The 27,447-nt window shown below is 41.2% G+C and overlaps 1 protein-coding gene across 4 annotated transcripts in view; it reads left to right on the top strand.

Moving 5' to 3' along the window:
* NEXMIF (neurite extension and migration factor) overlaps positions 1–27,447 on the top strand; it is a 311,906-nt gene that overhangs the window by 120,255 nt on the left and 164,204 nt on the right. For all 4 annotated transcript variants that reach the window (XM_072125212.1, XM_072125214.1, XM_072125211.1 and 1 more), the window contains one exon: positions 18,602–18,663. In XM_072125212.1, the coding sequence (XP_071981313.1) occupies positions 18,644–18,663 (20 nt within the window). In that variant the 5' untranslated portion in view covers positions 18,602–18,643. The remainder of the gene's footprint in view (positions 1–18,601; positions 18,664–27,447) is intronic.

Below are 27,447 nucleotides of genomic sequence, written 5' to 3'. Positions count from 1 at the left end.
TTTAGGTTAGTATGCCCTGGTTTTTACAAAAAAAAGGCCTTTAAAATTATACAAATGAGCCTAAGGAGCTTCAGTCTCCATAGGTGTTAATGCAACCTGGAGCCCCTAAGGATCATTTACATAATTTTTAAAGCTTTCTTTTCTTAAAAACCAGGGATAAAGAAGATAAAAGAAGAGCAGACCTGCCAAAGGGGGCACACAGCAGTATGTCAGTGTGCTTGGTTTACCATCCTCCTTCCTGGTGATAGTTGTCTTTTACATTCATGTGCATGTAAAAGACTAATAGATTTACACTGATGAGGAGAAAGTCTTACTATACTCCAATTATCCCAAGCATGTAGTTTGACTTCCCTAAGCTTTGACCAAAACCCACATAGGTCTCTGATGCTGACAATGGAAATCACATCAATGGAGGTCACAGATGCATATATACATACCCTGGACCAGAATGTCACTTTCATTCTTTTAACACGCATCCATTGCCCCCGTCTTCAGAGTAAATATGTCCTAATAGGCAAAAGCAGATGTTAATTCAGATCCCAGTCCTGTTCTGTCTGATGTATTAAAACAAGAGCTTGGTTTGCCAGAACAGAGCTCCAAGACATCAGTTTAAGGATTAGATTGTGACATTTTAATCGTAATATTAAAGTGAAGCCTTTACAGTCCCTTGCGGAGCTGATCATAACAGAGGCCCAAGGTATATTTGAGGTAGAAATGTGTCAGGACCTTAAGCAATAATGTGTTCCTATGTGAAGTACATGTGAATAATTCATCTGTACAATAGGACAAGATGCCAATTACAACAGTAGACCTTTCTGTCAAGGTTATTGGCCTATTCATGGCAATATATACATTGTTTAGGGAAATGTCCACATGCATTAGCAGTATCTTCCTATTACACCTGTATTACTCTTATACATATGCAATATCATTATTCATAACTATAATGTATTATTCTTACATATATATAAATTGGTCGAATATTCATGGAATATCTTTCATCTTTTCTCCTCTTTTATTTGGTTGGCTTTCATTCATAGCAAAACACTTTAAGAAAACAGTATGTCCATTATTTATGTAAGGGATTATTAATCCACCATTGTGTACATTTTTATAATTCCTTCTCCTTGTATGCATTAATAATGCTGACATTTTCATTGTGATGTAGAGGAAATTTCCATTGTGTAAATGGTGCCTTATTGGTTATAAAGGAGGACTAGCTCAAGGGAGGAATACGTATGATTGAAGATGTAAGGAGGGTGGGATCTGGAGGACTTAAGCATATGTATGACCCAGAACCCTCCTACTGTGAGGGTATTCCAGGATCACTTTTTTTTATTCCCTATCCTTAGTAATATCATAAGTAATATCAGATCTTAGTGGTCTGACGCCTGGAAGGAGGTGTAATGAGGGTACGTTCACAAATATCACTTTTCATGATTGATGTATGCATAATAACAGATCTGTGGGTTTCTACAATTAACATCTAGATATATTTGAGGCTAGAGCAGAAAAATGGCAAATGAAGGTCAGTAGCCAGTGTCAGAGTCTTGGCAAATAAACTCAAATACAGAATGAGTGGACTACGGTAGTCAGAGAGATGATCAGAATTAGGGATATTTTGTTTACAAATAAGAAGCCCCTAAGTGTAAATATATCAGAGACACATTCGTAATTTTCTCCAATAATCCAGAACCTATTGTTTTTTTCCCCATGTTTAAAGAAAATAGGATTTCTATAGTGATATGGGAGGGGAAGCTTTAAGATAATCCTTTATTAGTCCCACAGTGGGGAAATTCACAGCGTTACAGCAGCAGAGAGGGTACAGAGAGTGAAGTACAAACTATGACAACAATAATATTAGGATAAATGAACAAAAAGAAAACGGGGATAAAAAGACAGAAAAGAGACAAGCAATGATCGGCAGTTTGATGTTTAGTCTGTTGATGGGACTTGCAGGGACTGGTTAGGTGGGGGGCGCAGGTTACTTCTGTTTGGGCCTTGTTTGTTGAACAGCCTGATGGCAGAGGGGAGGAATGACTTACGATAACGCTCCCTTTCACACTTGGGATGAAGCAGTCGATCACTGAAGATGCTCCCCAATGCCACCACAGTCTCATTCAAGGGATGGGAGCTAGTCTCCAGAATAGACTTCAACTTACACAGTGTCCTCCTTCGTCAGGGAATCGTCCCTGACGAAGGAGGAAGTATCCTCCGAAACGCGTAGGAAACTGTGTCCTCTTGGACTTACCGTAGTTTTTGGTGACGTCACCATACGAAGATCTGCCGGAACCAAGTGTAGAGGTATAGCCACCGGCCGGGGCTTTCCTCCACGGGTCCTAACCAACGCGGACATCAGTGAACTATTAAAACTCAGCAAATATATTCAGAGTATCGGATTATCATTCCATTGAAGAGAAGCTCAGAACGCCGCAAACTGACAAACAGCCGCAACCATAGGAACCAGGTAACCACCACATTGCTACCGACATTCACTGTAGTTTGTATTAACATTCATTAATAGAGAAACATTTTTGTGCTATCCAACTTAATAGTGGAATATGGTGAAGCAACTATAGTACTCATAGTATCATAGTATATAAGGCTGGAAGGAGACGCAAGTCCATCAAGTCCAACCTTCAAGAATTAAATAAATGTTTTATCCCCATAACCCGTGATATTTTTTCTCTCCAGAAAGGCATCCAGGCCTCTCTTGAACATGTACATAGAGTCCGCCATAGCAACCTCCTGCGGCAGAGAGTTCCATAGTCTCACTGCTCTTACAGTAAAGAACCTTTGTCTATGGTGATGGTAAAATCGCCTTTCCTCTAGGCGTAGAGGATGCCCCCTTGTCCTGGTCACAGGCCTAGGTATAAAAAGATCTTTGGAGAGATCCTTGTACTGTCCGTTCAGGTATTTGTACATTGTAATGAGGTCTCCCCTCAGTCGTCTTTTTTCTAAACTGAATAATCCCAAATTTTGTAATCTGTCATTGTATTCTAGTCCCCCCATTCCCCTAATAATCCTGGTTGCTCTCCTCTGCAGCCGTTCCAGCTCTACTATATCCTTTTTATACACTGGTGCCCAAAACTGTACACAATATTCCATGTGTGGTCAGACCAGGGATTTGTATAAGGGCAAAACTATGTCTTTATCATGAGAATCTATTCCTCTCTTGATACATCCCATAATTTTATTTGCTTTAGCAGCAGCCGCCTGGCTCTGGTCACTAAAATTAAGTTTACCATCCACCAATACCCCCAAGTCCTTTTCAGCTTCAGTTTTACTAAGTAATTGACCGTTTAGAACATAATTATACTTTTTGTTTCCATGGCCCAAGTGCATAACTTTACATTTATCTACATTAAACCTCATCAACCATTTCTCTGCCCATCCCTCAAGCTTCCACAAATCCCTCTGTAATGCTAAACTATCGACCTCAGTATTTATTACTTTACACAGCTTATTATCATCTGCAAATATTGAAACTTGACTGTGTAAACCCACTACAAGGTCATTAATAAAAATATTAAAAAGAAGTGGCCCCAATACTGACCCCTGTGGCACTCTACTGGTAACATCAACCCAATCTGAGAATGTGCCATTAATGACCACCCTCTGTTTTCTATCACTAAGCCAATTACTTACCCAGATACACAGATTTTCTCCTATTCCCAGCAGTCTCATTTTATATACCAACCTTTTATGTGGCACGGTGTCAAATGCCTTTGAAAAGTCCAGATATACAACATCCACAGCGTCCCCCAGATCCAGTCTTGAACTTACCTCCTCGTAGAAACCAATCAGATTAGTCTGACAGGACCGATCTCTCATAAACCCATGCTGACGCTGGGTTATAAGGTTGTGCACAGTGAGATACTCCAGGATAGCATCTCTAATAAACCCCTCAAATATTTTCCCCACCACAGCAGTTAGACTTACGGGTCTGTAGTTTCCAGGATCACTATTTGATCCTTTTTTGTATATTGGTACCACATTTGCTATGCGCCATTCCTGTGGAACATAACCAGTCCTCAGTGAATCTTCAAATATTAAAAATAAGGGTCTGTCTATCACCGTACATAATTCATGCAGAACCCGGGGGTGTATGCCATCTGGCCCAGGTGATTTATCTATCTTAGTGGTTGCGAGGCGGCGCCGTACCTCTTCCTGGGTTAAACTGTTGACATTATAAAAAGAATTTACATTATTCCTCATTGTGTCTTCCACCAGGGTACAGGGTACTGTTAGAGTGTATATATTTTTTGTGCTCCTCTGGTACTTCATTGGTATTCTGTATATATTCCCACATTTGGCGCAGGTATCTGAATCATTTGTTTTTATAGAAAGTACAATTTGTTAAGCATAAAACAAGCCCTCGTAAAGCTCTGTGCAAGGAAAAAAAAAAGTTAAAGATTTTAAAATGAGGTGAGCAAAAAATGGAAACCCAAAACCGAAAAAGGGCATCAGTGGTAATGGGTTAACAAACTTGTCCTCTTAATCATGAGGTTTTTTGCCTTTGGCATTTTGATTAATAGGCTAAAGTGAATGGACATTTTTTCAGTCTTGTAGACTACTTACAATGTATGTCCACTGAACAGTGAACTAGTTGTGCAGCTATTGAATTTTGTAGTTGGGGACTGTAAGTGCAGATATTGTAGGTTACCCACCTATTATTTATCAGACTATTTTCTAAGCTTTTCTTCAGCCTTTCAACATAAATTACATTGGATTTGCCTATTACATAGGCAGAATATGATTTAATAAAATATGATGGCTGTCACCGTAAGGCTGCATTTTACTTAATGAGATTATGGTGTACATAGGTTTATTGTATCTCAGATGCTCTTCTCAACTCTACCAACAGCGGTTTAACTTGTATAATGGGTCACTATATACAATTTAAAGGACCAAAGACAGGGCAGTGTATTCTACGTAGATGCGTCTGACCAGAGGCATAGCAGAATGATTGCAGTAAGTTGCTCCAAGTATGAGATTGATGGTGCGGCTTGTAGCAGTCTATCATCAGGCCTGCTGGCTTGACCTTTCTCAATTCCGGGAGCAGAAGAAATTATATTGGTCCCTGTCACTCCATTGTTCTTCAAACACTTATACAGCGATATTATAGCTGACATATGTTGGATTTCAACATTGCAGAGTCAAATAATTCAATATTATTTCTTGGGAAATGTATTGATTTGGAGAAGCTGCATATGAAAAATAGCTAATAATATTTAGTAATGGTAGATGTTTAGGATGGATAATGTTCACTTTTCTTATAGGAATGTGCTCTTTGACCTAGTGATGTCACATAATTAATGTCTTATATATTAGCATATTCTAATAGGAAGACATCATGCATTGCTGAATATGTAGAACTAGTGCAGTATAGGAAGATTTATTGGAAATAAAAACAATGTGAAAGACAAATATGTTTATTTTTTTTCACAACACTCCTGTACCATCACTAGCAGATCTGGTGTCAGGATTCGGGATCGGTGGATCCTCTGGACCACCGCGGGAGCCGGCACCTGGTATTCAACAGATCCCGCCGCAAATCCCGCCGCACCTCATGGTGAGGTTCAGGCACGAGGTCTGGGCAGGCAGCAGAGATGCAAGGTCTTGTCTAATCCACGCACGTAAGTCCGCTGGGGAGCAGGAGTCGGAACAGGTGAATCTGGAGCTGCGGCAGAAGCGGGGGTACTCGGGAGGACACGGTTGCGCCCGTGATCCGAGACAGGGATTGGGGGAGCACCCATGACATCTGGTAGGGGTAAGTCAGTCATTTGTCATGAAATTACAGGTTACTGTTTATTAATCTATAAAACATACATACAAATCCTGTACTACTAGGTCAGGACTGTTGTTTATGCTACATAAAGTTGTGAGAGAAGTGTTTTTCTTTTAAAGAGAACCTGTGATGATAGAAAAATACAAACTGTATCTGTAGGTAAAATGTTATAAAGCAGGGTGAGTTGAGCAAGCTGTACATAGTGTCCAATATGCAGGCAGCATGTTATAGGGACGGAAGAGAGGGGCAGATTGCACTTTGTTTCCTATCTGCAGGCAGCTTGTGATAGAGCAGGGGGAGCTGAACAGATTGTTCATTGTGTCATTTCTGCAGGTAGCATGTAATAGAGCAAACATACCTGAGCAGATTGTACATAGAGTCCTATCTAAGGAAAAGTTCAGCACACTGTGCAGATTACCCTACATTATGTGCATGAAGTATCTTATAAAGCATTAGTAGCTGAGTAGACCAGTACCAGATTTTGATTTGGGTGATTTTAGCAGCAGCACGGACCCTGAGAATAAAATGTGACTTCCGAGAGAACGAAGTAGCCTCTATGCGCAAAGAGAGTAGCTGAAGATGAACAAGAGCACACATTTTTCTTGGAGCATTTAGAGAATATTCAAAATGACAAGGCTTCTAGGGGACACATCACCACCCAAACCACCCACCATGTTTGATACTGCCTGTAGAGATAATAAAGAATAGGGTCTTAAGCCCTGAAATCCTTTTACATTTGTTCTTCTCTTGACAAAAATGTACAAGAGCCCTTCCAGGACCTTTGACAGACCTCAAAATGTCCTTAAACTGTAGAACTGAAGGTGGATCACATAACATATGTAGGGACTAAATGTCAAACCATAAAAAAAAATTGACTTGTGGGGCCCACAACCCCAGACCCACATCGGTCTAAATGCACAAATGGAACAGACTGTGCATAGTGTGCAGTTGGCAGGTATTGATTATACATTGGGGCAGATTTACTTACCTGGTCCTGTCGCGATCTAGCTGTGCGTTGTCCGATGTGGATTCGGGTCTGCTGCGATTCACTAAGATCGTGCGGCCGAGTTCTTGCATCTGTTGCTTCTGCGCCGAGGTCCGCCGGAGTTCACCTGCTTCTTCCCGGTGCTTCTTCCCGGTATGTCCTGAGGCAACACATTTCTAAATGTTAAATCCCATGCGTTGTCCGAATCCGTCGGGTTGTCCAACGACCTGCCCCCTGATTTCTGTTGTGTGCAAGCCGGTGCCGATGCGCCAAAATCCGATCATGTGCACAAAAATCCCTGGCCAATTCGTCGCAAAACGGAAATCGTCGGGAAACCCGACGAAAATGCGTTCCTCGGGCCCTTAGTAAATGAGCCCCATTGTGTCTACATGATTGATAAACCTACCCACCAGGCAAACTATGATCTGCACAGTTCCTCGTACTCTATACCAAGCTTCTGGTACAAAAGACTGTATATTGGTGTCTTTTCTCACTTCCAATGATACCATCTTGATTCGGACATGTGACCTCTGAATCCAGTCGTCAGTAGGGGTGACTTCAGCCCTCTGCACATCTACAAACAATGCAAAGTAAGTGTAACTCTGGAGCTTGTTCTCAGTAGACTGAGGTGAACTGTCATGTGCACATGCTAGCTTTATTATTCAGGTAGAGGACCATTGTTCCTATTGAAGAGTAATGTACTGAAAAGTATCTTCATCGCTTCCAGAATATTTGCAATTTAATATAAACAATAAAGTCATTATCTTCTCATAGAAGCCTCGGCTCTGTTATTATTGCATCTGAGGCTAATAATGAGCGAGTCAATCTTACGGCAGGATTTGGTTCTAAAATATTACTGCAGATGATTATGCAAACTATCATTTTATATTTTTTTTCATGTTCACGGTGCTACAAAAACAGAGCAGGAAGAAGTTTTAATGATTGCCTTCTTAACCTTCTCTTAATGTAGAGAAGATGAAAAGCTGAATGTTTCATTCCTGGCTTCAGAATTCTTCCTTGTGTTTTGAACGTGAAGCAGGTTATTTCTCAGCTGCACTTGTATCGTCACACAAATGTGTTGTTTTTTTTGCTCAAATGTTTTCAGGGACTAATTTTTTATCTTGGCACCAATCCCTTAAATGCACAGTAGTAGGCGACCAATAGGGCGTTGCACAGGTTGCCAATGAGAAGTCATGTCCATTGACTTCCATGTTGGAACCACTAGGCACTTCCATGACATGACTAGGCCAAATGGCTGCTAGACAGAATGCCACAGTGGGCTATATGTTTTTTATGTAGCAATAGGGTTCAGAGTGACATATTGGGGTCATTTACTAAGGGCCTGATTCGAGTTTTCCCGACGTGTTACCCGAATATTTCCGTTTTGCGCCGATTTCCCCTGAATTGCCCCGGGATTTTGGCGCACGCGATCGGATTGTGGCGCATCAGCGCTGGCATGCACGTGACGGAAATTGGGGGGCGTGGCTGAACGAAAACCCGACGGATTTGGAAAAACCGCCGGATTAAAAAAAAACCTGTTGCGGAGCTTGCACTTACCTTCACTCAGCCCGGCTCGGTGAACTCCAGCGCGTTCCGATGCTTTTCAGCGCAGCAGCGCCACCTGGTGGACGTCGAAGGAACTACCTTAATGAATCCCGGCCGGACCCGAATCCAGCGCAGGGAACGCGCCGCTGGATTGCAAATGGATCAGGTAAGTAAATCTGCTCCATTATTTATTGGTTGTGCCATAGGGGTTTGCCCAAAATTGCTTACATTGACTTTATAGTGTATTTCTCACATAGTGTTTGTCTCAACAATCACTTTGCAACACTGCATATCACATACATGATGCAGTGCCATTCTTATTTATAGCAAAACTCCAGTCATCAATCTAATATTAGAGATTAAGATTAGGGAGGGGATAAGTTCAGTAAAGCTGACTCGCAACTCAATGGGTGGAATTTATCATACATTTGCAGTTTTTACATTACAACTTTTATCTTATTATTAATTGGCTTAGAAAGAGGGGTGTGGCCTGCTTTGGTCCATCAGAGGAATATCATTTATGTAAACAGTTGACATAAAGCATGACTCAAATGATGTGAGTTACTAGCACATGGAACAAAAGAGTTGGGTCGTATTCACTGAGATGCAAATGCATCTATTCTTTGTGTATTGGATGAATTGTGTTGCTACAGCTACAAGTCAGCATGGTGACTTAGTGGTTAGCATTACAGCCTTGCAGCACTGGGGACCTGGATTCATGTCTCAGGGTCAACGTATGCAAAGATTTTGTATGTTCTCTCCGTGTTTGTGTGGGTTTCCCCCGGGTCCTCCAGTTTCCTCCGACACTCCAAAACATACTGGTAGGTTGATAAGATTGTAAGCCCCATGGGGACAGAGGCCGATTTGGCAAGCTCTGCGTAATCTGTGTGTTCTATATAAACAAAGGAATAATAATTATTAATCAAAACATTTAAAGGGATTATTCACTAATAACAAAGTTTAGCAGGGTAGGTTAGCATTTCCAGACTTTAATACAGTCCTTGGCAGGTTTAGTGGACTTCTGTCAGGCCATACTCATCACTACATGCACACACTGTGAACACCACTCCTATGGCAATAGGTTGAGGGTCATACGGGTGTCCTTGGCAGACATGAACAAGGGAAAGGTCTGCACAGAGGGAGCGTGTATACCATAATAAGTGAATGGTCCACTTGATCCTCAGAAAGTCCAAGACATCACAGGAAGTCCTGTGTTCTGCTGCTGGGAGGTCAAGTGGTTCAATTGTTGGAGGTCTTAAGTAAGGAAACCCCTTATATTAACCTATAATGCCCCAAAACATTATTTTGAAAACTTTCCTTTAATAGAAAAAAAATGAGTCTCCAGAAAACAGGATTGAGGAATGATAATGCAGCTTGTACTGGGAGTGTGTACCCCCTGTGGGAATTTTGGCTCCAATTAAAAGATATTAGAAGGGTTACCTGAAGTTTAGCTCCAATTGCTCTTGTAAGTTTTGCAAAAATATTCTCCCCTAAAATAATCTGTTTCAGCACTGCGTAAAAATCAAAGCCTCCAACATTTGGCTTCCTAATTGTTGTCCCTTCTTAAGTTTTGGATATATCTTCTTTTAAAAGGAACATTGCTTTACTGTGCATGCTGAAAATAGGGCGCAGGCGCAATGAAGTGAGGTATAATGACCGAAGCTTCACTGCCACAATGTGCCAGAGGACTGCAGCCAACATGGTCCCCGCCATCTGTCCACCCCCCAAAACTTTAAAACCGCTGGCAGTAAGTTAAACACGTTATGGAACCTATGCCACAACCAAAGTTTGGTGTCAGAAAGTTTTTCAGTGCACAAACAATCGCTCAGTCTCTCAGTCACATTATCATTTTGTGGTTACCAGCAGCAGAGATCAAGGTGTCTATCAGCTAATAATAAGATGACCAGACGTTTGTTTGTGTGTTATTAATTAAACTTCAGAACTGGGAACCCTTTTGCACCCAGCTGGAAATGGCCAATGATATGGTTCAAAATATTACTAATGTCTATGATTAAATAGCAAAAAAAAAAATTCTGGTGCCATGCCAGCGGGAATATTTGCAGAAATATAGAGATGGTAACACGACTGATTCTGCTGTGCAATTATCTCTTTTTTTGAGTCAGTGTCTGTGGGTTTGAGATACAAAGCTTTTTGGCAGGATTTGGCTTTTAACAACAGGCATGAATACAAAAAGGCTGGTAAATGGGATGAACAATACATACACTAATATATGTTTATAGAAGTATCCAGTATTCATGTGTTAGGTGCAAGGAGAGCACATACTTGCACTCATCGGGGTTCATAGAGTTATAGACACATAGGCCCATCCACATTTATTAAAGTGTTTGCGCCAGTTTTCTGGCTGACTTTGTACTGAAAAAAAGTGAATTATGCTGTGGCTTCATTTTTCTGTTAGACAGAAGAAATGTGCACTTAATGGGGCGTGTTAGTGCTTAGTCGTGGTTGGCGTCACATTTATTACTGATGTGCACCATAATTCTGCAATTCTGCCCCTGCACACCTCCAGGGATACAGCCAAGATACAGACACTGTAAAATTTACTGAGCTTTGCTTGATAAGCAGTGAAGAGGCCAGAGACACTATCATGGGTGTTGGATGCCTGACCCAACCATTTGGATATTGATGAGCTATCCGTGCCCAAGCTTGTGTCCTACAAAAGATATTACATTTTTAAAGATACAGGCGGTCCCCTACTTAAGAACACTGGACTTACATATGACCCCTAGTTACAAACAGACCTCTGGACATTGGTAATTTATTGTACTTTAGTCCCAGGCTACAATGATCAGATGTATTCTTTATTCATTCTTCATCTTTGGAATAACTAGCAAAAATCCTGAACAATTATAAACCTTTACCCCTTGTGTACTTGGTTCTGCTTAGGAATTAGTTCACATGTATGTGTATAATATGTATCAATGTTTCCTTGTTGTTTTTATGTAGGTTTTCTCCTACACTCCTAAAACATGTTTAGATTGATGAAAATGCGATTGTGGGGATCATAGATTGTGTTCCCCACAGGTGACAGGAGTTGATGTGAATGAACTCATTCTCTATGTAATGATAAAGTGCACCGTACTATGTTAGTAATAGTGATAAATATAATGTGAGGTGAATAGGACCCATGCAGTCAGGACAATAACTGGTGTAAATCCTGCAGCTATTAGATAGCAACATCAAAGGCTGATGGTTTTCACGGCATGCAGCAGATCGCTCATGTTGCTTTTCTCTAAAAATGAGCAAGAATCAATTAAATATAGATATAGATGTCTGTCTACTAATGGGAGTATGAAATTGTGCCACCTTATTAATAGCACATGGCAGCAACATTAACCTGGCACCTCATTATCTGTGCCGCTGCCTTTCTATGCACTAATAACATTAAGACAGTAAATTATGTATTGATGCCTTATACCGTATGGGAATGTTACCTTTGATATGTGTAAGGAGATTGTCTATCTGCTTTCATGCGGTGCCATACCCATTTCCATACATTATATTCAGCTTCTTCCATACTGCCCCTGGAGATGATGTTGTGTGCACCCTCAATCTGTCAGCCTCTGCACCTAAAGCTGTCTCTGATTCTTTCACACTTGTCTTCTTGACCAGTGTACCACAAGACAAGTGTGAACATGGAAGAGGAAAGGGCTGCAGAGGAAGCCAAAAAGTGACAACCATTGCTTCTCACCAATTAACCCTTGCTCCTTGTCATAACCCTGCAGTCACCTTTTTGATGTATTTTTCTTTAGGGTCTGATATATGTCCCATAAGGTATTGACTGAAGAGGATAACTGCTCTTATTACAGTGGGTGATAGCCAGTGGTGGACTCTCCCTGGTCTCTTCCTATTTGTGTATAGAGATATTTCAATCATGCTGGGCACCCTCCCCACAATGGTAGCCACCCTCCCTATACAGATTCCCCTCTTCTCACACAGGCGAACCTTCCTCTTCATACAGATAATCCCACTTCTTCATACAGCTCTCATAGGTAGCCTCTCTGCAACATCCCTCACCGGGGCTTAGCCTTTTCTTGATGGCTTCAGGTCACGCTGTGGTTGGGGTGCTTGGTACGAGGGCCGGAGGGCTGGCCTACAGCCTGGCAGGTCTCCAGCAGGTGGTGTATGCAAGAAATATGGAGGGAGAGGCTGATGCAATGCCCCTGAAGTGTCTGTGGGATGCATCCCTGACTGATGGATTGGGAATCCTGTGCTGGCAAACAGCCGTATCCAGGGATCAGACGGAGGAAACGTTGTCCAAATCAACTTAAATTTCTTTATTCAGCAGCAGACAACAATTAACATATTTCTTAAGCTGGAAAGGTCATGGAGAGCCGGTCCACAGTAAAGGTACACGCAGCATGATAGTAGATGCAGGCTAGGATGATTCAGATGGAACTGAGCCCGTTTGGTGTAGCTGCAGTTCTGGGCTGGAGTCTCTGGACTTGCCATGGGTGCTAGGCAGTAGGCCTGAGGCACTAGAAGTTCCTGGATTAGGGACAGTGGCTGTGGCAGACAGACCTTGAGATCTGGTTCTTTCTGTAGACACTAGCAAGAGACTGACTCCAAGATGGAGTCTCTCACTCTGACCATGTGCTTCTGCCCAGCAGGGGTTTATATACTCCCCTGGTCAGGTGGTAGCACATCATCTTCCAGCATGCATTACAGGAACATCATTGGACAATCACATATCACAATGTTAACTGTTGCCTTGACAGGCAGTAGCTACAGCTGCAATTACTAAGTTTACCATGTTACAGCTTCTGTCATGGAGAGGGACACTTTCGCAAAACCTACCTAACCCTCACATAGGAAGCCTTCTCCCCTCATATATAGCCCCCCTCCTCCTCACAAAGGAAGCCTACTCCTCTCATATGTAGCCTTCTTCATCCTCATACAGTTAATTAGACCCATAAAGATAACACCACATAAACATTACTAGCCGCCCTCAATAAACCAAATTGCCCAGAGAAAAACTGTGCCTCCAACATTGTGTTATAAGATTCAGGAACCCTGTCACTAGAGGGGGCTCACAACAAACAGTATTATATAACAAGTAAATTTCAGTAAAATCAATGCAGTGTAGTGTAGCACCCTCTATATGTCACATCAAGAAGAAAACAGACCTGGACATTCAAGGTGTTTTTCATACTTCAGAGAAGAGACTGTAATCTGTACTGTGTCTTTTATGAAGTGCAGGGGATCCAACTAATTTTAACTAATTATTGGGATAGATATTTACATAGAACCTTGCCCCATTCCAGACAATACTCATTTTAAATAGGTGGCATTGTTGTGTTAGCTTGGAGGTTTTATGAACTTGTAGATGATAGAGACTGCAGTAATAAATTCATGAAAGCATATTAAAATGAGGATATTTATATACAACAGGCTTTTCGGAAGGAGCTATCAGTGGACTTCTCTTAAAATGTGGAACCGAGCATGTCTAGCCTCTGATCTAACTCCACTCATATGTTCTGTTACAAGAGCTAAATATGGATGGAAAACTCAAATTATAACCGAGAATTTCAGTTTCACCCCCTGCATTCACACATTCCAAACAGCAGAGTGCCAAATCAATATAAGAAAGCAAGAAAAAAAGAGAAGAAAAGAAAACATAACTCACTTTGCAATAACACTTTTTAGATTTTTGCCTCCCCGCCGTGCACAGACGGGACCAGAGTTTTGCAAAGGCAGATGGGGTTGTTGAGCAAGTTTATAAGCTCTCGGCGGCAGTCTAAGCCGAGAAAAGTACTGATGCAAAACTCAAAAAGAATTGCTGAATCTCAGCAGAGGAATACTTTAACTACACTGTCATCCAGCAGATGTAAGATATCTATTAAGTACCACATTTCTAGCCAGGAAGCTCCTAGGTCCCAATGAAAAATATGAAACCGAGCCCCCCTACTTATCACAGATTATTTATAATACTAGTGTCTTCTTATGTGAGAAAGAGACCCTTAAACCCCCTTGCTGAAGCCAATTTCTACCTCTCTACCCCAACTGCTATGTTCCACTGCTGTTATATATGTCATCTACCGCTGAAAATAGTACCCAAGTTTATTTTCGCAAGTTCACCATAAAAGAAAATGTAAACCACTTACAATCCTCCAAGTAATTCTCTACTACAGGGCTAAACTTCCTTCACTTAGTATAACAGAATGCAGATTATAATTAAAACATGATTTAGATGTGCATTCACATTCCTTCTAGGTTGGATATGATGGCCAACAAATTTTATTGTTGAGCGGCCATCATCATTACAAAGTGATATGCTCTTTGTGTAAGGGTGTGGTCGCCCAGTGGCTGTGTTGTAATTTGCAGTCTTTCTATTATTGTACTGTGTAGTTGCTCAGGAATGGTGGAAATTAAAGAAGAAAATCCAATTTCCATGAAAACTGTGGAGTTGATGCAGGTGGTGATGGTCCTCAGAGACTGTTGAGCTTTTATGGTCTGTACCTCATATTGACAAAGATACAGACAATGATGTGAATTGATTTCGCGTTATTGAATGTAGTCAGAGCTCTGAGGACAGTAACTTAGCAGCTAAGTGGTATTTCTGTGTATGAATTGCAGAGAAAGACTATCAAGTGGACTTTTGCCTTGAAATATGTATGGGAATGGGTTCTATTCAAATTGAGTAAAAGCGGCGTAGCTTTTCCAATACTAAATGTATATATTTATACTGTGAAAAAAGTGTAAAATAAACTACGGTGTTAAGGTAAAGATTCATTTATTGCAGAGGACACCTCCATGGTGGCACACATGGCTACACCTATGTATGTTAAGGCTGTATAACAAATTCTTGAACAAAGAATGCAAATATATCAGCCATAAAGCAAAGATGAAGGAAGCCAGTGGCCTTTTGATCAAAGTCTTGCCTTTTAATGCACAGCTTCAGACCTCATGGCACTGAGAAAAATAAAAAAAATCTGCATTTCCAACACAATGACAGATTCATTATGGAAGGCCATTCTAGAGGAAGGGGGAGGGTTAGAACGCTTAGGTGTAGGTCATGAAAAGAATGTGCATCTAGATGTACATGTAATATCTTTATATAAGAAACCTTTGCAAAGAAAATCAAAGAAAACTATTTTTAATTTCAATAATAAATATTGTAGCTTTCATACTCCAACAGTATTTCATCAGGGCAGTAATATATACTAAGTGGTCTCCCTATTGGTACTTGTGGCAGTTTTGCAGTTCAGCAACAATGCAGCATATAAAGGGAATTGTCACTATGATTACCTACCCAAACTAAGTGCTACCTACTACGTAGGTCTATGCCAGTGATGGCGAACCTTTTGGAGACTGAGTACCCAAACTACAAGCAAAATAGACTTATTTACCGTGAAGTGCCAACATGGCATTTTAAGCAGTAACTTATTGCTACCTGTTGTTCTGTCAACACCTTCTCACTTTCCTCGCAGTTCCAAACAGCCAATAAAGTGTCACTTTAAAATAGCACTGAGAGCAAAATCTCTTAAGTTGCCTGGGACTGCAGGAAGATTTGGTGGATTTGGTCCTATTTGGGGAACTCTGCCCTGGGGTGATGGCCTGAGTGCCCACAGAAATGCCACTTCTGGCACCAATGCCATAGGTTCGCCATCACTGCTCTATGCAAACACATGCCTCTTAAATTTTTGTCCAGCTGCTCCCTCCATGCCAGAACCTCATGTTAGTGTTTTGCAAATTGGGCTGACGTGTTTTGACAGAGCCCCTCAGGGCTCCTCATCTCACTAGACCCAGGAGTGATGTAGCTGAAGAGGGAAGGAGGAGAGAAGGCGCTAAATGTTAGAAGTGTAGCAAATGGTGTTGTTATTGTTGTAGAGTTTGAACCTTTATGTGCTCTGCAAATGTCCCCAAAACACCTCCGCCCCATTAGCATATTCTAAAGTTAACTTTTGGCACAGAAGGAGCAGATCTAAAATAAAAACAAATTAATATGTGAAAAGTGTAGGCAGAGCCCTATGTAACATTGGGGTTAGTTTGTGTAGGTAAAATTGTAATGAGAGATTCCCTTTAAACGAAATCTACCACCAGGATGAAGGGCTATAAACCAAAAACACTTACATGCTGGTTTGTGTTCCCTCTGGTAGGATCCTCCCTTCTTCTTTTAGCTTCTTACGCCCCTTCTTTTTACAAATATAGGCTTTAAAGCATGTATAAATGGGCTGGGGGCTCAATTAACACATATGGAGCCTGGAGGCTCATTTCCATAATTTTTAAAGCCTTTTTTGGGGAAAATAATTGCACACACCTGCGTGTAAGTGTGCTTGGTTTACAATCGGTCATCCTGGTGGAAGATTTTCTTTAAGAATGTCATTTCGTAACTGTACAGTAGCCCATGTAGAGGCTATAGTGCAGTGGTGGCGAACCTATGGCACGCGTGCCAGAGAGGGCACGCAGAGCCCTCTCTGTGGGCACGCGCACTGATGCCTGAACCACTGCCGAAGGCTCACTGGAACTGACCCTGCTCAGCCGATCTTCATGCTGTGAAGGTGTCAGGTCTCTGTGGAGTTTCCTGTGTGTCAGCGCTGCTGTCTGATCACAGCTTACATGAGTTTCAGCAGGCAGCAGCACGGAGCCGGCCACAGAGGTCAGAGGTTGCATGTGGGCGGAGTCACAGACGCTGGACACTCACACAGCGTCTCCTGCCTCAGCCCCTGCTCTCCTCCCGCCTGTCAGCAGGAAGAACTGAAGATGGGATAAAGATGCAGCACAGGAGTCCTGGATGGGAGATAGATGGTGGGTGAGCTCTCAGTTCTGCTCATTCCAATTACATTTAGCTTCCTGTGTCACCCGACCCCACAAACAGCCCTGATGGTTATTCACTCACTGTACATAGGGCTGCAGGATCCCAATCCCTATCAGACACTCCTGTGTATAGAACAGCACTATTGTCCTTACACAGGACTGTCTCCTTTACATGGAGGGAAAAGCAGCAGTCCTATGAAAGTTACATGCATAGGACTGCTGCCTCACCCTCTCTCAGGCAGCCCTGTAAAAGGTATAAAAGCATTTTACCCTGCACTGTTTGTGTCACATTGAGAGAAATACAGCAGTCCTAAGTAAACTATGGAACATTAGGCTGCAGCAGTCCTGTGTAAAATGCAGCACTGCATGGTGCAAAAGCCATTTGAGTAACAGACTGCTGCATCTTATTGCTCCATACGTTACATAGGACTTCTGAAGCTAGACAGCTTTCATTCATTACATAGGACTGCTGCCTCTTTCTTAATGTAAAACAGTGATGTATAAGGTAGCAGTCCTATGCAAGGAAATAAAGCAGACAGACTGCAGCAGTCTTGTGTAATATATGCGATCTGGTATCCCAGCAGTCCTGTGTAATATATGCGATCTGGTATCCCAGCAGTCCTGTGTAATATATGCGATCTGGTATCCCAGCAGTCCTGTGTAATATATGCGATCTGGTATCCCAGCAGTCCTGTGTAAACTTAACACTGCACTGTTAAACCCAGTGGCTCCCTATGTATGTAGTGATCTATTTTTATTATTAATTACTAACCTAGGACTGCTGCAGATTTTCTAGTTATCTATTTTGGCATTATTGGGCAGTTTGCATTTTAAAACGCAATTCAATTTAGAAGCACTAGAGAGGAGTTACTACTGATCAGGAACTAGCCGCGAGTGTGAATTGCCTTATTGGCACTTTGCGATAAGTAGGTACATTTTGCGTTTCAGTTTGGGCACTCGGTCTCTAAAAGGTTCGCCATCACTGCTATAGTGAGTCTAACAATTGCCAGGACAGTAAAAAAAAAAAAGTAGAACAGGCGCTGAAAAGAAGGAATACAATCTCACTTTTTATTACTCCTTCTATGTCCTTTTCATTAACTTGAATTTTGAGAGATGGATAGGGAAATTTAAACACAAAACACTCCTAAATCCTGTCACCACAAATACAGGGCAATCTCTATTCCCATTCAGATACACACAAGGTCAAAATATTTCCATCAGCAGGAACTGCACATAAGAAGACTTGCAATAAAAATAATTTGCATTTGATAAGTTGACATTGTTTCAGAGCAGGATAGGGATGGGAAGATAAAAGATAAATACAGTGCAACTGATGCTTCTGATCTGCAATTACCATGTCAGCCTTCCCAGCAGTGGTTAGAAAGTGCGTGCACAGCCTCAAATTGTGTCCCCACCTGTGTCTTTTCTGCTGCTGACTATACAGCAGGTGCAGTCATCTACCGCTAAACCTTGACTTTTTTTTTTTTTTTTTTTTTTTTTTGCAGGTTCCACAGTCCAGACTGAGACGAGAAGAGAAGTGCTGCCGAATGGGTCCTCTTAGCAACAGGTAAAGAGAATCTGAACTTCATATTTAATAATGCACATGTGACGTTCCTTTGTAATCCATAATCCCATTAGCATTTTTCATTGTGCAGAACTTTTATCATGTTTTATGCTATAAAGCACACTGACTCTAAAAGAAATAATTGGGGCTTAGTGACAGGAGAAGCATGTAAAAGATAAGTGTCATTTGTTTTCAAATACTCATTCTGGTAGAGCTAAAGGCAAGAACCATTCTTGTTTATTACAATAGGATTATTCCAATTTCTATATTTTGCCTTAAAAAAAATTGAAAAAATAAGTGGTTATTAAAATGAGTTTTGTTCTTAAAATGGAAATGAATTCTTATTTCCTAGTACTTCCATGATAAATGCATTCAATCTAATATTTTCATTTTTAAAATCAATTTTTTTTGTGCTAAGATTTCTCCATGTATTATTTTATTTTGTAAAGCAATTGAAATATAGCTATATCCCTGCAATATTATTTATAATTTATACAGACAGTGAAAGGAACATCTCATGTATTTTATTTGTATTCTTTAGTTTTTAATGTGCAGCATACATTTAATTTTTTTGTAAAATCTTGATTTAAATTAGATGTCATTTTACTGATGTATTGTAAGATGTATTTTCATTTGACACACTTATGACATATCTGTTAGACAGTTTTGTGCCGCCATTTTCATGAATACCCATGGGCCCTAGCCCTTCTGCACAGAAGTACAGGATCATGTGGATTGTTGTTTGCATCTGATTGGTCATAAATGTTTAACTCCTGCTCACACACCAATGACAAAAATACTAGACCGAAAGAGCCGCAAAGTTTTGCATCTATATTCATATAGGTGAGAATCTCAGTGACCACCTCTCCATTATTCTGTTATGTGAGAGTCTCAGTGACCACCTCTCCATTATTCTGATAGGTGAGAGTCTCAGTGACCACCTCTCCATTATTCTGATTGGTGAGAATCTCAGTGACCACCTCTCCATTATTCTGATAGGTAAGAATCTCAGTGACCACCTTTCCATTATTCTGATAGGTGAGAATTTCATTGACCACCTTTCCATTATTCTGATAGTTGAGGGTCTCAGTGACCACCTCTCCGTTATTTTGATAGGTGAGAGTCTCGTAGACAGTCTCATTGACCACCTCTCCATTATTCTTATAGGTGAGAGTCTCAGTGACCACCTCTCCATTATTCTGATTGGTGAGAATCTCAGTGACCACCTCTCCATTATTCTGATAGGTGAGAATCTCAGTGACCACCTTTCCATTATTCTGATAGGTGAGAACCTCATTGACCACCTTTCCATTATTCTGATAGGTGAGGGTCTCAGTGACCACCTCTCCGTTATTTTGATAGGTGAGAGTCTCGTAGACAGTCTCATTGACCACCTCTCCATTATTCTTATAGGTGAGAGTCTCAGTGACCACCTCTCCATTATTCTGATTGGTGAGAGAATATTAGTGACCACCTCTCCATTATTCTGATAGGTGAGAGTCTCAGTGACCACCTCTCCATTATTCTAATAGGTGAGAGTCTCATTGACCACCTCTCCATTATTCTTATAGGTGAGAGTCTCAGTGACCACCTCTCCATTATTCTGATAGGTGAGAATCTCAGTGACCACCTCTCCATTATTCTGATAGGTGAGAGTCTCAGTGACCACCTCTCCATTATTCTAATCGGTGACAGTCTCATTGACCACCTCTCCATTATTCTGATTGGTGAGAGAATATTAGTGAGCACCTCTCCATTATTCTGATTGGTGAGAGAATATTAGTGAGCACCTCTCCATTATTCTGATAGGTGAGAATCTCAGTAACCACCTCTCCGTTATTCTAATCGGTGACAGTCTCATTGACCACCTCTCCATTATTCTGATAGGTGAGAGTCTCAGTGACCACCTCTCCATTATTCTGATAGGTGAGAATCTCATTGACCACCTCTCCATTATTCTTATAGGTGAGAGTCTCAGTGACCACCTCTCCATTATTCTGATAGGTGAGAATCTCAGTGACCACCTCTCCATTATTCTGATAGGTGAGAGTCTCAGTGACCACCTCTCCATTATTCTTATAGGTGAGAATCTCAGTGACCACCTCTCCATTATTCTAATCGGTGACAGTCTCATTGACCACCTTTCCATTATTCTGATAGGTGAGAGTCTCAGTGACCACCTCTCCATTATTCTGATAGGTGAGAGAATATTAGTGAGAACCTCTCCATTATTCTTATAGGTGAGAGTCTCAGTGACCACCTCTCCATTATTCTGATTGGTGAGAGAATATTAGTGACCACCTCTCCATTATTCTGATAGGTGAGAATCTCAGTGACCACCTCTCCATTATTCTGATAGGTGAGAATCTCAGTGACCACCTCTCCATTATTCTGATAGGTGAGAGTCTCAGTGACCACCTCTCCATTGTTCTGATAGGTGAGAGTCTCAGTGACCACCTCTCCATTATTCTGATAGGTGAGGGTCTCAGTGACCACCTCTCCGTTATTTTGATAGGTGAGATTCTCGTAGACCACCTCTCCATTATTCTGACAGGTAAGAGAATATTAGTGACCACCTCTCTGTTAGGGAAATATCCCCATATCTCTCGATGTGATGTGTTTCCAAATCATTGTATAGTACGAGCTGCTCGGTGAATCACTCAGACCTTCACATGTTTGAAAGAATTCCAATTTATTTAGGTTGCAGACAGTTTTTATAGGTTCTTGGGACAGAGGAACCTACTGACCATGCCCACATTCCAATAGCCATCAAAAGGAGCTATCAGTGTAAAATGATCTGTGTACACGGGGATGGGGGGGGGGTGCTTGAGTATAGTAAAACACGTGGAATGTGAACACAATAGAGAATGGATTCTATTCCCTCACAATTCCTCCCTTTTGTGAATAATTTCAGGTACTGCTCAGGTGGTACATTGACATATGCTAATCACACATCCAGGACTTATCTAACCCTTCACCTGCTTCCCTTCTGAGCATCCTGAACATTATATCACAACACAATTCATGTAAATCCATTGTAAAGGGTAGAATCTCTACATCCTATTGGTGTATATCCTTATACATGTCACCCTACCAACCCCTGAGTACTATTAGACATGGTATGCGGCGCACACACTGTAGTAGGAGTGGTAGGAGTAACAATGTCCATAGCAGCTTCGAGCTACACAGATTCATGTTCAACAGTCTCTGGGTCCAGCACCATTCTTCTTCAGCTGTCGCTGTCTCGTTGTAGTTTCTACACGTTGATGTGTCAGAGGTACTTGGGATGACCCTTCAAAAGACTCTCAGGTGTCACATCAGGACCATCTCATCACCTGGGTGCAGGTCCTCTGCTCTAGCTACTTTAGGTTCTGGAACTGAAACAGATACTTGGTTATGCACCTAAGAAAAAATGTTTCTGCAGGTTTTGGACATCCCACCAATTCTCTATGACACCTCTGGACAACCTTAGGGAAGTATATGTTCATCCATGGGGCAATTCTAATAACAACCTCATTAGGTGAAAAAACTTTTTAATCCCTAGAGCTCTCGTCAACTATATTACTGCCCCACTAGGGATTTTTACTATATGAGGTTAGGAATCATAAGGAATCCCAAAAGACTCACATTCTTACCCTCTGCCACTTTACACTCCTCCATCAGTGCCTTCACCTCCGCCTCCTGTACAGACAGGTAGGTTAGGAGTGGTTCTGCTGCTCATGTTGTGTGACCACTGCACATCTGATGTAGAATTAACCTCATTCCTGGTTTCTAAAGCCATCTACAAAAAAACTCAAAATGCAGATTAATTATATATTCAGGTTTGACATATTAAAAGGTAACTGGTTCATTAATCATTAAGTTAAAAGAAAATTTTAAATACAACCCGTCTACCTCATGTCTCCCCCCTTTGAATCAAGCGAAAATAGTGGAGCTGGATTCAATGTAATATATCATAAAGAGGGCACATTGTAACCAAGGTTTCTAGTTATGTAGAGGTGAAATAGTAACAGGATAATCCAAAACTACTACAGAAGCTTTTTATACGTAGGCAGCTGTAGGATACAAAACCAAGAAGGGTCCAGGTTGTCCTGTTACACACGATCAGCAGAACTTCCGGCCTGTTTCCTCTCCTCTGAGGTGCTTGGCTTAAACTTAAATGAGAACAAGAGAAAATGAGCAACATATTCCAGAAAAACACAGTTTTGGGACCAATGCCGATGTATCAATGCTGTATTATTTTAAAATTATACAGTCATCCTGGGGGCACATACTGGGCAGAAGCATCACTAGAGCCAGTGATGTAGGAGGCTTCTAGGAGTGTTATAACTTCTGCCTAAAAAGCTCCTAATAATAATCTCAGTCATAGTTGCTGAATAGGACTAATAGTATGGGATCATAGGGAGGTTTTACTCCTGGTTAAAACATTAAAATTACAGATGTTGCACCGAATCAAACCCAAAATCTGCTTAGGGCCATGAGGGTTATCAGTCCTCAGTAATGAACACACATTCTCATTGTTCCTTTCTTCTCTTAACATTCAATCACTTGTCCCCCCCCCCTCCTGTGTTCACTGAGACAAGGGGGGGAGGCAGCCCCCTCCTTCTCCCTCTGGTGTCTGTAGTACTACGTGTCCCAGCATACAAGGATAACAAAGAAAGAATCTAACACACCATTGTAACACACCATCTAGTTCACTCCATCATCCTACACAAATTGCAAAACATTTTGACCACACCCTTCAAACTTTAGGTGTATTATAAAGTTTTACACTACATTTCTGATTTTATTAAACATACATCACAGGATTTTTCAGGTCCAAGTCTGCAATGAACAATGTCCACAATTGTGTGCTGGACTTTCCTCACATCTGATGAAATACCATTAGCACTACACGTCATATAGGAAAAACACATATTTATATCTTTGCCATAATCTGCAGGACTGTATAATGGAATAAACTCATAGAACAACTACAGTATCTGGCAAGGGTCAGCTCAGGGAATCTAATTGGGACTGCACAACCGTCCAGGAGCTTTCCCCACAGAAGACCAAAATCCGTAACAAATATGTTACTAGCCGGGTTTTTGGACTTTGTAGTTCTGAGAGGTGACTCTTAGATAAGCAGGCACAGTCTCCTACATTTATTCCCTGGGTACTATATCTTAGTTGTCTTCTAAAGTTACAACAATACAGCTAAATACAACTGAGCGGACTGTGTGTGCAAATCCAAAGATCTTTAGGCAATACATCATTACCCATACCACTGCTCTATTAAAGTATATCAAAGTGAGATGCCCCCTACAGGAGAAACATCTGAAGACTACGTCTTTATTCTGTGCAGAGCCCGCACTTTTTCTAATCTAGTCTTGACCGGATATATTCCAGTGTGGGGTTGGGTCTAGGTGCCACACTGCACATGTCTCCCGCCAGTCTGTTTCTTTGTTTCCATACATCAATTCATCCACCATTTTAGGGTGGAGGCAGAACCTTTCCTGAATGTTGTCTTTGTCTTTTGTCTGTCCAACGTTTCTGTCCGTCATCGTCATAACACTCATACAACACACAATTTCCTATGGCTGTTTCTTTATAACCTCCTCTGGTCACTTCCTCTGTAACTTTCTTCTATCCACTTGCAATTTCCATCGTATCATTATTATGCAACCAGCCTTTGTTCTTTTAAGAACCTTTCCATTTACCAACATACAAACAACCATCTTTTGATATACTTGTCCTTTTCCAACATTTTCTGACATCCTTTTACAGCCTCTTTCAAGATCTGTACTACTGGTTTCCCTCCGAATTGCCTCTCATCCTACCTAGCAAATTTTTCCCATAATTTTCTATATATCTCTAGTGCCGGCACACACTCGCAGTCACTCTTCCATAGGGCAGTTTTAACCACTTTTATTTAATTTAATAATTTTTTTCCTAAACCGTTTGCCCGTCAAGAAATGACCGCAATCCCTTTCCTTGAAGCAGCTTTGGATCCTACCACACAAAATAAATTTATAAAGTCCGACTGTCCAAACTCAGTCTCCTTTGTCTCAAGCGAATTACGATCCGCCAACTGCTCTTCTAGGTGACTCTTTAGGTAGGGGCGATTCTAGAATGTAATCTTTCTTAAAACCAGTACAGTACAGTATCACAATAGCGCTATCAAACACACATGTTAAAACTCACACAATACCCATATACACTACCACACATCACATGGAGTTTTCAAATAAACTAACAAGATTCTTTGGACTGGGCAATATAGGCATGCAACTCACTGGACGTGGGACAACCCAAACAAGGAGAGACAGAGCAAATTGTAAGAAAAAGCTTCTTACCTTTTTGTGCAGCTGCATGGTCTGTCTGTCCTGAAAGGATGATCCCTGAATTGTCCGGTAGGCGTCATGCAAACCCATGTCGCTGTTCGAGCGCCAAGTTTTGTTAGGGAAATATTCCCATATCTCTCGATGTGATGTGTTTCCAAATCATTGTATAGTACGAGCTGCTCGATGAATCACTCAGACCTTCACATGTTTGAGAGAATTCCAATTTATTTAGGTTGCAGACAGTATCAGTGTAAAATGATCTGTGTACACGGGGGGGATGGTGCTTGAGTATAGTAAAACACGGGGAATGTGAACACAATAGAGAATGGATTCTATTCCCTCACACTCTCCATTATTTTCCATTATATAATCACATTTTTAGTGCAGTTTCCAACTTTCTAAGTAAATATGCCCCAATGAATATATATCCCGAACTCTATGTTTTAACTGGAAAAGTCATCTTATATACGCCAGAAAATATGGTATTTACTCTCTAGGGTACGGTCCCACTTGGGGCTTGAGTCCAAATGGGCAGTTATTTTACCCTTTCAAGGTAAATGGAGAACTGTGGATGTGCAGATTAGCTTTTCTCATTGATCATGCCAAGCGTAAGATAACAATAGAAAATATGTCTTAATTGTTATTTTCCCTCTTATTTGTTTACCCATTGAATTGTCAGATCCTCTAGCTCCTCCTACATCTCTGCTGGTTTTCATTTAAAGGGCCAGTGATTGGCTGCAGCAGCCACATTTCAGAGACTTGAGTCCAAATGGGGGCTTATTTGCTAAGGGTCCGCGGATCGCATTTCCGTCGCACTGTTCACATTTTTTGGGATTTGCGCCACTGGGGCAGGGATTTAGCAGGGGATTGTGTCGCACATGATCGAATTTTTTGCTGCCTTTCATGCGACAGAAATGGGGGGGGGGGTCTGCGGGCCGACTGATTGGGACTGAGTGCGGGATTTAACCCCTTCACACTCTGCGACGGATATATCTCACGGGCTGAGCCCTCTTCATAAAGAGATGGGCTTGGCTGCATATTGTAGCAAAGACCCATCGTTATCACCCGCGGTCAGTTCTTGCACCGATCTCAAGTGCCAGCGGCACTTAAAACGTTGCAGAGCATGGGTGCCGCCATGTGCCTTCAGATCGTCGCTCTCCCGAACATCATTGGTAGGGGCGGCGATCTGTTGCCATGACAGCCTCAGGTCATCGTCAGACCAGAGGCTGCATGGTTTCAGGAGATTCGTTACAATGAGCCAGTGGGAAAAAAAGTTTAAAATGTAAAAAATTAATAAAATATTAAAAATTCTAATCACCCCCCCCTTTCACGAAAACTGATATAAAACTTAATAAACAGTAAAAATCACAAACACATTAGGTATCACCGCATCCCTAAATGCCCGATCTATCAAAATATAAAAACGGTTATTGCCGACAGTGACGTCCAAAACGGGAAATGGCACCCAAATGTCCAAAATGTGACTTTTACACCTTTTTACATGACATAAAAATGTTATAAAAAGTGATCAAAATGGTCCTCAAAATGGTAGCAATGAAAACGTCGGCTCATTTCGGAAAAAATGTCACATCACACAGCTCCGTGCCCCAAAGTATGAAAAAGTTATTAGCGCCAGAAGATGGCAAAAAAAAAATTTATCAAAACGCAATAAAACTTATATTAATTTGGTATCACCGCGATCATACTGAACTGAAGAATAAAGTAGAGGTGTTATTTGGAGCACAGAGTGAAAGTCCTAAAACTGAGCCCACAAGAACGTTTTGCATGCATTTTTTTTTTTTTTTCAACATTCATTTGGAATTTTTTTCCTGCTTCCCATTCACGACATTGAGTAATAAATAACATCATGGGAAAGTAAAATTTATTTTGCACAAAATAAGCCCTCATACATCTCTGTACATGGAAAAATGAAAAGGTTATGGATTTTTTAAGGTGGAGAGCGAGAAATGAGCAAAAAAAACCTGCATCCTGAAGGGGTTAAGATTAAATTTGTGTCACAACCAATGCACTTAACTACACTGGGAAGAAGATGGTGAACTCCGGCGGACCTGAGCGGGGAAGCGACACATTCAGGATATCGGGCGTACGATCTTAGTGAATCGCGGCACAATGCATTATCATCGGACAATGCACTTTGGGGGAACTCCGTTGGCCGGGTAAATAAATGTGCCCCATGATGTTCACACTGAAGTCCTAGAAGTAAAGATCAGCTGGGAGTACCAGAGCAGTGGTGCTAGAGCAATTGATGATTCCATAGGTAACGCTTCTTATGCCATATTGCTCAAATTTCCTGCTTATTATGGATTCATCTCTCATACCCCATTATTCATATAATGAATTCAGATTAGTATGGAATATTCTCTTTTCCATGGAAATGGTTTATTAAAATGTAATGTGTTATGTGGACAGGACAGGGACTATTTTTTATTCATTTGATTCTTGT

The sequence above is a fragment of the Engystomops pustulosus genome, chromosome 9 (assembly GCF_040894005.1).
Source record: "Engystomops pustulosus chromosome 9, aEngPut4.maternal, whole genome shotgun sequence".
In the NCBI taxonomy this organism is placed as follows: Eukaryota; Metazoa; Chordata; class Amphibia; order Anura; family Leptodactylidae; genus Engystomops; species Engystomops pustulosus.
This window is presented reverse-complemented; position numbering and strand designations above follow the sequence as displayed.